Genomic DNA, 9,519 nt, shown 5'->3' on the forward strand with positions numbered 1-9,519 from the left:
ATTAAATAAACTCTACAGTAAGTAGGCAAGTACCTATTTATACGATTTGTTTATCTAACGAGTACCTACAGAGCCGATCCTAAGCTAAACACGAAAAAAAGCGCGAGACAAACCACGAATTATTGGAAAGGAACAAAGCAACCCTTAGCTTCTAGCTACGGAATAGCTAGATGTATAGAGCTTACAGGGAAGAGACAAAGAAGTAGTCAGAATAAACTAGAAATATTTACATCCAAGCTGATGTGGATACGACGTTGCTCGGGTTTACGAACAGGGCTGTCTTAAATCGTGAAGGGGCCGATGGGGGCCCATTTGAAAACTTTAAACCCAAAAAAAACACCAAACCCCATTTATCCTTTGAAAATATTCTTGTGTTAAAAAGGTCAAATAAAAATTAAACGTGTTCTTTTTTTAAAAAAGTTTTTGTGAATTAATTGTAACAACTCTTCAAAAATACGAAGCGTAGTACAGGCGATTTTTTTTCTATGATATCCCCAATGGAGAAGGTATGTTGTGTGGGTGAAGGGAGTGGAATATGAATTGTTGCTTTCAAAAACACACGGAAAAAGCGCAACGGGCGAAAATTTTTGTAGTTCGAATGGTGAACCAACAAACGCTTTCGATTTCTATTTTTCGAAGAGTCGGCATCCCAACAATATTTAGATGAAAATCAATTAGTAAGTTTTAGAATTATTTAAAACGGAAACCTTTAAAATATACCAGTTTAACCGTCCAGTAGCCGAGTGGACAAATGCATCGGATTCCCAGACAGGCCGGCATAGTCCAGTAGTAACGCATTGGACTGCCATTCCGAAGGTCGCGGGTTCGAACCCGGCGTGCGCAAATAAATTTTATTTGATTGATTTGTGTTATTTCACAATTAATTAATTAAAATAATATATAGTATATTTGCGGCACGTTCCAGAGTGGAAGATACTACCAGTATCGCCCTGGTGTAAGACCACCATTCAGAATTGAAACGTTGCTCCAAATAGCTTTAGCCGTGTTTAGTGACTAGATCTGAATAGCCAGGTACTTCCCCACCTTCCTCTTTCCCTTCCCCACTTACCTACAGCCTCACAACATCCCCCAATTGGGGATGCCATAGTCTCACTGGCTCCAGACGGGAGCAGTTGGGACTCTTGTGAGGTATTCACTATAAAAAAAAAGGCGTCGCGAGTTAAAACCACTGCTAGATAAGTCCTCCATCATTGCACAAGCAACATTTTCAGCTTTCATAAAAATATTTAATATTTTTTTCCTTAATGTGTGTCATTTTGGCACCTAGCCGGGGCCATCTCCGACATTGGGATCCTATGGAAAATTTGATGTATTATTTTCTGTCATATGTCCTCAATGTGACCATTTTCATAGCATCTCCAAAGATGACATATCATTTCCCTAAAGGGAACTTATTTCCCATCGGGGCCTTCTTAGTGGAGTTATCGTTAAAATAAATAATAAAATTCGTTAACTGGCCGGGGCCCCTCCCCCAAGGTGAGAACTCTAGGCCAGGGTCTCTCAGACCTAGACGCAAGTCCGGCCCTGACCGAGACGACGCGTTATGTCTATATCTAAAATAAGTTTTTTTTTAAACTATAATGCATGTATTTTTTTATTAAGAAATGTATTTGAAAACATACATTTTTTCGTTTGACTCAGATTGAACCATACTCCCCACGGACTGGAGCCAACCGCGCTAACAACTGAGCAAAATCCCAATTGGAAAGGACTGAAATTTATTTCGTATACGAACTGCTGTAACGTTGATATAATGCATTATCATGGACAACGAGTTTATCTGCCGAGTTTCAGCTTAATCGGATGTCGGGTAGTGGGTTAAATCCCACTTCCTGACACATCCCAAATAATAGATTTTGGCGCCAGTTATAAACGTAGTTTTTAACTTCAATTTTTCTAGGGGGAGAGTAGCTGCCCTCCCCCCCTGCTGACGCCCATGCAGAGATGTTCAAAATGGGTAACCAAAACCATTTGAAATGCAAAATGGAAATGGGTCAAAACTTTTCCATTTGAAAATGCAAAATGCAAAATGGTTTTTAGAAAAGCATTTCAAATGCAAAATGCAAAATACCTATTTTCAAAATGCAAAATGGTTTCTCAGGTCAAAACAATCAAAATAATTATAGAATTTTTAAACAATTTTGTCATTTAATAATGGACATCAATGTAGAACAAACATATTACATGATGGTAAATCCAAAAACACCACGACTACAGATTATGAAACCACAAAAAATTTGCGCGGGACTAATGTTGCCAACGTAAAAACTGCTATCTAACATTTAATACTACAGCGTCATGGCCCCATGTTCAGTATTTGAATCAGTATTTTTTGTAATGGTATCACTCAATTGCCAGGGCTCCTACCAGGGAGCAACTTGACAAATGTAAATTATCTCTCATAGCGAAGTTGAGGACCTGCTGATATTTAGGGCTTATGAAAAAAAGATGAGTGGAGATAGTAGGAAGAATGTTGCAAAAAGCATTTAAAATGGAAAATGCATTAATAAAAGCATTTAAAATGCAAAATGGTTTTCAGAAAAGCATTTAAAATGCAAAATGGAAAATACCCATTTTGCATTTCCGTTTGAAATGGATCTATTTGAAATAAAGCACATCTCTGCATAGGTGTAACAACCGATCCATAAAGTCCTATGTCAATACGATATTAATGAAATCAGTTGATTATTATTTATTTATTTGTTATTAATCAAATGGCCAGTTGGCGATCTTCGTGAGCATAGTCAAAATATGATTCCGACAGTCGGTAGACAAAAGTCGCTGCTTTTAAAGAGGCCTCCAAGGTGTCAGATATGTCAATATGCACAACGTTTTGGATAATGTTGTTCGCTATTCAAAATAACTGGCTAATTATTGAATGAAAGTAAACTTACTAAGTTCTGTTAAACTGTTCTGATAGCCAGGCAGCCCTAATAACACTGGGAAGTAATAGCGAGGTTGAGGACCGACTGATATTTGGGGCTTTGAAAAAAAGATGAGTGGAGATAGTAGGAAGAATGTTGCAAAAAAGCATTTAAAATGGAAAATGCATTGAGAAAAGCATTTAAAATGCAAAATGGAAAATGCCCAATTTGCATTTTGCATTTCCATTTGAAATGGATTTATTTGAAATAAAGCACATCTCTGCGCCCATGCATGCAAGTTGGCGCACGGAGCGGACTGCTCCAATTGCAACTGCACAGGGCTGGCTCTGAGTTCGTACTTATCTATACCAAAGACAGTAGGAACTGAATTGGATCCCTGAAGTGCGGGAACAAAGGGGGAGTATCAGTATATGTAGATGTGCTTTATTTCAAATAGATCCATTTCAAATGGAAATGCAAAATGGGTATTTTCCATTTTTCATTTTCAATGCTTTTCTGAAAACCATTTTGCATTTTAAATGCTTTTATTAATGCATTTTCCATTTTAAATGCTTTTTGCAACATTCTTCCTACTATCTCCACTCATCTTTTTTTCAAAGCCCCAAATATCAGTCGGTCCTCAACCTCGCTATGAGAGATAATTTACATTTGTCAAGTTGCTCCCTGGTAGGAGCCCTGGCAATTGAGTGATACCATTACATAAAATACTGATTCAAATACTGAACACGGGGCCATGATGCTGTAATATTAAATGTTGGATAGCAGTTTCTATGTTTTTACGTTGGCAACATTAGTCCCGCGCAAATTTTTTGTGGTTTCATAATCTGTAGTTGTGGTGTTTTTGGATTTACCATCATGTAATATGTTTGTTCTACATTGATGTCCATTATTAAATGACAAAATTGTTTAAAAATTCTATATTTATTTTGATTGTTTGGCCTGAGGAACCATTTTGCATTTTCAATGCATTTTGAAAATAGGTATTTTGCATTTTGCATTTTCAATGCATTTTGAAAATAGGTATTTTGCATTTTGCATTTGAAATGCTTTTCTAAAAACCATTTTGCATTTTGCATTTTCAAATGGAAAAGTTTTGACCCATTTCTATTTTGCATTTCAAATGGTTTTGGGTACCCATTTTGCACATCTCTGCACCTATGGATCTGACATTGTACAGTTATCGATTTCACTGTGCTACGAGTATCTTTACCCACTGGAACTGTAGCCCAGTTCAGCCACGGAAGTCATGTAATGTAAGAGATTAGAAAAAAATTTTAACAACAACATAAGAAACAAATTATAATTTATTTATTTTTCACAACAAATTTTTTATATAAAGTTAAAATAACAATAGTGTTCTATTCTAAAAAACATAAATCATATAAAAATAATCAACAAAATAATTGGTAGGTACCTACTCAGGAAATTAAAAAATAACTATGTTGTTACTAGCGGTAACAACAACATTAATTATTATTATCAATTTTGAGAAACCGTATTGTGCTACTCATTAATTCTGACTAATATCATTCTTTTTAATTAATATAAATAATAATGCAGGTAGTCTGTCAACAAATTGTAGAAATAATAAAATGGAACTAAATTTTTTCAATGCTATGGCAACACTGATTTTAGAACAAAAAATATAGCAGATTCAAATGTGAGGTTATGTTTGACCTCCGAATCCGACAGATTGACTGGGCAGAAAAAAGAAATAACAGTTTTATTAACATTTAAATTTTTTAGTAAGTTTTAAAAGTGTTCTTCTATAGGGTTTTCCAATAAGAGGTGTTATTGGTGAATGGATTGTGCTATCGAGAGATGATTAATGATTTTTTATGGCCGGAATTGGATGGTTTTGATCTGGATAACGTTTACTTTCAACAAGACGGCTTTTACGGGTAAAGTTTCCAGACCGTGTTATCTCTCGAAGAGGTGATCACAATTGGCCACCGAGATCTTGTGATTTAACACCTTGCGAATTCTTCCTTTGGGGCCACGTGAAAGAGAAGGTCTACGTCAACAGCCCAGCGTCGATTCAAGACCTCAAAGATGGAATTCGTGAGGCTATCGAGGACATAAGGCAGCCACTTTGCGATTTGGTTATGGAAAATTTCATGAAAAGGATATGGTCCTGTAGGCGTGGTCGTGGTGGTCATTTGACTTATGTTATTTTTCACTATTAACGGCATACCTCCTCTTTATAATGAAATAAACATTTGATCATTTATATTAAAAAATGGCATTTTTCTTTGAATATCAAAATAACACCTCTTATTGGAAAACCCTGTACATAATTTTGATTTGACGTCTAATAAAAGGCTTATTGATATTATGTACACTTTTCTATAGTGGACAAAAAAACTTTTTCAATTGCAATTATCTCGCAAGAGTTACAAAATAAGGTAAATGTTTTCTAAACTGCCACACTTTTAATAGGCACAGATCATGGAAATTTGATCATGTTGGTTAGTTGGAAAAAGATGCATTATAATCATTGATGTATTATACATATTTAGATAAGAAATAAAGCGAAAAAATAGGTTGGGCTTTTTGATCTCCAACTCTACCAATTCGCTATCTAAAAGTATTGAATACGGTCAACGCATTAGAACGTGATAAACGGTGCTGAATACGGTCAACACGAACCGCTTATCGCGTTTTAATAGTGGAACAAGTTTCGACGAGATATTTGTAAGCAGTGGCACCTGTAATTATAGCTCTATGATTATAATTCCATTTTAATTCAAAATTCAAAATTTATAAAATATACCTTTGCCAACATTTTGGACTCTTTTTGTATGGATTGACATTTGCGTAAGTTTCGTTTTAATCTAAATATGCATAAATTACTTATTAAACCCAACCTAAGAACCTAATAACTTATTTTGTGCATGTTTTTTGTAATAAGTGTTAAAAGAAAGCGTAATTTCTATCATCTGTGCCTAAAGTGCGGCAGTCAGGGAAATAATTACAAAAAAAACAACAAAGTTAAATATAATGTAAAAACAACTCCATTCAGGAAATACAACTAATTTCTGAACACCATTTGGTAGTGATGTAAAAAATAGCGACCGGATAACTCATTAAAAGGACAAAACACAACACACATTTAAAACATGATATAAAGTCATGAAAAGTAATGAAAATTGTGGGTTAGTTTTTTATCTTCACTTTTAATGACTTTATATCACTTTTTAAATGTGTGTTGAAGTGTCATTGTGTTGAGTCAACATAGAACTGTAGAAAATATTCACTAGACCGATAGTGCTTTTTTAAAATTACTTTTTTTTCCTTTCAACTTTCTCAGTGTTGCCTTTAAAAATCATTTAAAAGATGGAAGCGACCTCAATTTTTGTCTACAACTTGCTAACAGACTATATCCATTTATTGAAGACTTTCTATGCAGATTTTCCAGGACATCCTTCTGTTATGGCTTTGTCATTGAAAGGAATGTTGTCCAGTTTCAGAGTTTCAGGCCTAATTTTAGCTTCTGAAATAATAAAAATATATATTATTCATTCGGAGAAAGCTAACTTTGCCAAAAAAAGGAATGAAGATGCCATTTCTTTTGTTATTCGGCTGACGGTTGAGTTTATTTGTTTTGGGTTTTTATGCTAAAAAGCGATGTAACCTATGAAAAAGGTTTTGATATTCATTTGGTTTTTATGCTAAAAAAGCGATGTAATCTATGAAAAAGGTTTTGATATTCATTTGGTTTTTTTTGCTAAAAAGCAGTGTAACCTATGAAAAGGGATATGATATTCATGGATTTTGAAAACCTATAAAACATCGGAAAATTCCAGTTTTTTGTCAGCTTTGTAAAAAAACAATTACCATTGAAAATAATGAATTATTTTTGATTGGTTAAAAATGCGAGACCACAAACACACTAATACTAACGATCAATATCAAATGTCAATTTTTACTGAGGCCATTGAAGCGATTGACAATTGAGAATTCCCATTGATGGGGGGAATGATGTGTATTTTGATTGAGCGCATTTATGCTACAGACAAGCGACATTGATTTATCGGAATGATTGTTTCGCTGTGCGATTGACAATCTTTTTAAAATCTTTTAAATTTATTAATTTACTTATAATTACATTATATTGAGATTGCCCAGAGTATGGAAAGAAAAATCCAAAGATTATCACTGTATTCGCCGACTTTAGATTATGTTTCCGCAGACATTCCATCAATCACACTTCAATCTCTTGTCTACTAAACATTGGCATCAAATGGCCAATCAGCGTTATTTGGTTTCTTTGAAGGGTTCCCTCTTAAACGTCGATTCTAGGTTTCCATCAATTTATAATCAGCTGACCAGCATAAAAACATGACAGTTGTATTATCTACTGATTACAATTTGTTGAAAAGCTATAAAGGATCTAGAATCAGAGATTAACAGGGATCTTTCAAAAGGTAACCAAAAAGCAGAATTGCACCAATTGACTATTTGACGACATTGTTACATTTGAATTTTCGTGAAGCAAATCAACCTACGTCAGTTGAGTGAATTGATAATGTGATAAATATATTTTTTTGGCCATGCAAAATACCGGTATTACCAAATTGATACTCTTATGTAGATATGAAGTCAATAAATTCATTACCGTAGCTCCCAGGTTTCACTTCCACGGCTTGAATGACAGTTGTCCGAAGTTCGTGTTCCACCTCAGACCCAATTTTTAATAACTAGAATAAATACATCATTCATCAGTTAAATATTTCATAAAAACAGTAAATATACTGAAAAGTTCCATTTTTTCTCAATCAAAGTTATGTTTGAAGGTTAAGAAATACCTAACTAAACTAAAACCCTACTTTGTGCATGTGCGACTTAAACCCCCCACATAAATACTTGTAAGCATTAGTTAGAGAACTTTAAATCAAGTGTTTTTTTTTAAAGAGCCTTTGCATAAAACAGAATTCGACAAGTTTACCGAATATATAGATAGACACGCCGTAGAAATCTCAAAGTGGTAAGCAAAAACTATGCAAAGTGTAGTGCTTTTGATTTCGTAGTTTTAGTATTAAACTATCACGCGTTGCGTAAGGTTGTGTGCTACCTCTAATTGTCTTTAAAAAATGTCAAAATGCCCTGGTGTGTGATGAAAAAGTGTTTTAATTACTCGACCAACACTAGTAAAGGCCAAGGAATAACATTTCATTTGTAAATACATGCAAATTACTTATTTTTGTCAATTACCATAAATAATACAGTTGTTTCCTGTCTGAAGATTTTACGCGTGATGAAGAAAATGTGAGACCGACTAAAGTTGCAGTATGGGCGCACAGTCAAATTATGAAGTCAGTGCCTACGCCAACTAAACTTCGCTGTTTAAAATAGTCTAAACACTCTTTTTATTTATATGCTTGCAGTAAAACACCATAAAAATCAACAGTAACAAACGAGTATCAACAAGAATCGCCGCTATTTGCAAACTGTCGTTGATATATTATCGTACGGCACTGATTTGATCACTTGACTCCTTAAAATCCGCCAGGCGCCCAGGTTCGTAACTCTATCAGCCTTGAGGTAGTATTCAACGAAACTTTTGAATACGAAAACGCCACCCGGTCCTATGGTTTATTTCATTCACACACACATATATTTTTTTTGTTTTTCTTTGTCATACATGAGTAACGTTTGAATTAAGAATTTGCTGGAAACATAAGAGAGTTTTTTGTTTGCCACATTTTATCTTAATTTAGTGAGACAATAACAAGTCTAGATATATTGTAACATCATTGTTTTTTTTCTATTAAATGTGCGTATTAACGGTATCCATATTTTCTGCATATTTACCCTAGGCCTTTCTGTAAAGATAAGACGCAATAAAATCAGATAAATAAAATAGAGGTACCTCCTGTATCTTTTTCTCATCTGATATCGCTTTATTTTTCTTGAACTCTTCATTAATTTTGATTCTTGCCATGTGCACAGCATTTTTATCTTCATTGAAAATGTAAAGACTTGTTTTGTGTAATTTTTTGAAGCATTGTAATACCTGCGAAATAAAATCATCATATTTAAAAAAAATTAACATTGTTTGATAAGTAAATATCGTGGGTGATGAATGAACCAAATAATAACCTCTTTCCTTAGGGAACCCATCATCTTCCCTGAACTGTAATATTAATGTAAATACGGCTATAAATAAATACAGAAATATTAATTACATCACTTTCCAACCTAAATCTTGTAATTTAAATTTTGCTGTCAAATGTCAAATTTAATCATAGAAATAGAAAAACCAAAAGACACAGAAAGGAGAAAGAACTCACACAGCGACTTTGTTTTTATCTATGTGTATGGTCACTGAGCATAACTTAACAAAATTCAACGACGCTGAATATTTTTATGGGCGATGCAGACCACTCAATTTAGTTGAGCGGTTATATCAATCCGGTTAAGACAAATGTAACGGTACACTGTCTGGAGATGCATTGTATGCGATAAGGAGGCGTGGATGTCAAGTTGAGCAGTTGTCTCGCCTGATCATCCACCCGACCAACCACTAACCAAGTTGAATCGTCTCTAGGGTGGTTGAGCGGTTGAACCTACTTTACTCCATCTCCCTAGGGAGCCGTCATGCGTAGTTTTT

At 34.4% G+C, this 9,519-nt stretch overlaps 1 protein-coding gene across 2 annotated transcripts; it reads right to left on the minus strand.

Moving 5' to 3' along the window:
- Positions 1–4,267: 4,267 nt before the first annotated feature.
- Positions 4,268–9,179, minus strand: LOC149423107 (complex III assembly factor LYRM7). Of its 2 annotated transcripts, none has more exons than XM_089632859.1 (4): positions 9,009–9,179; positions 8,779–8,922; positions 7,525–7,606; positions 4,268–6,399 (listed from the first exon to the last, which is right to left on the minus strand). In XM_089632859.1, exons 1-4 carry the CDS (start codon positions 9,030–9,032, stop codon positions 6,308–6,310), a joined length of 342 nt encoding a protein of 113 aa, XP_089488985.1. In that variant the 5' UTR covers positions 9,033–9,179; the 3' UTR covers positions 4,268–6,307. The 2 variants fall into 2 exon arrangements, with proteins under 2 accessions (XP_089488985.1, XP_089488986.1); XM_089632860.1 differs by having other exon boundaries at positions 9,095–9,157.
- Between the last annotated feature and the right edge of the window lie 340 nt (positions 9,180–9,519).

The sequence above is a fragment of the Hesperophylax consimilis genome, chromosome 6 (assembly GCF_061612785.1).
Source record: "Hesperophylax consimilis isolate HC1 chromosome 6, BYU_Hcon_1.0, whole genome shotgun sequence".
Classification (NCBI taxonomy): Eukaryota; Metazoa; Arthropoda; class Insecta; order Trichoptera; family Limnephilidae; genus Hesperophylax; species Hesperophylax consimilis.

What these genes read in the sequence shown, in the direction of transcription:
- LOC149423107 (XM_089632859.1), bottom strand. Translation starts at nt 9,032, where the DNA reads ATGATGGGTTCCCTAAGGAAAGAG. An exon ending in TGGGTTCCCTAAGGAAAGAG is followed by an intron (nt 8,923 to 9,008) that starts GTTATTATTTGG and finishes TTTATTTCGCAG; the next exon opens with GTATTACAATGCTTCAAAAA. An exon ending in AGTGAAACCTGGGAGCTACG is followed by an intron (nt 6,400 to 7,524) that starts GTAATGAATTTA and finishes TTATTATTTCAG; the next exon opens with AAGCTAAAATTAGGCCTGAA.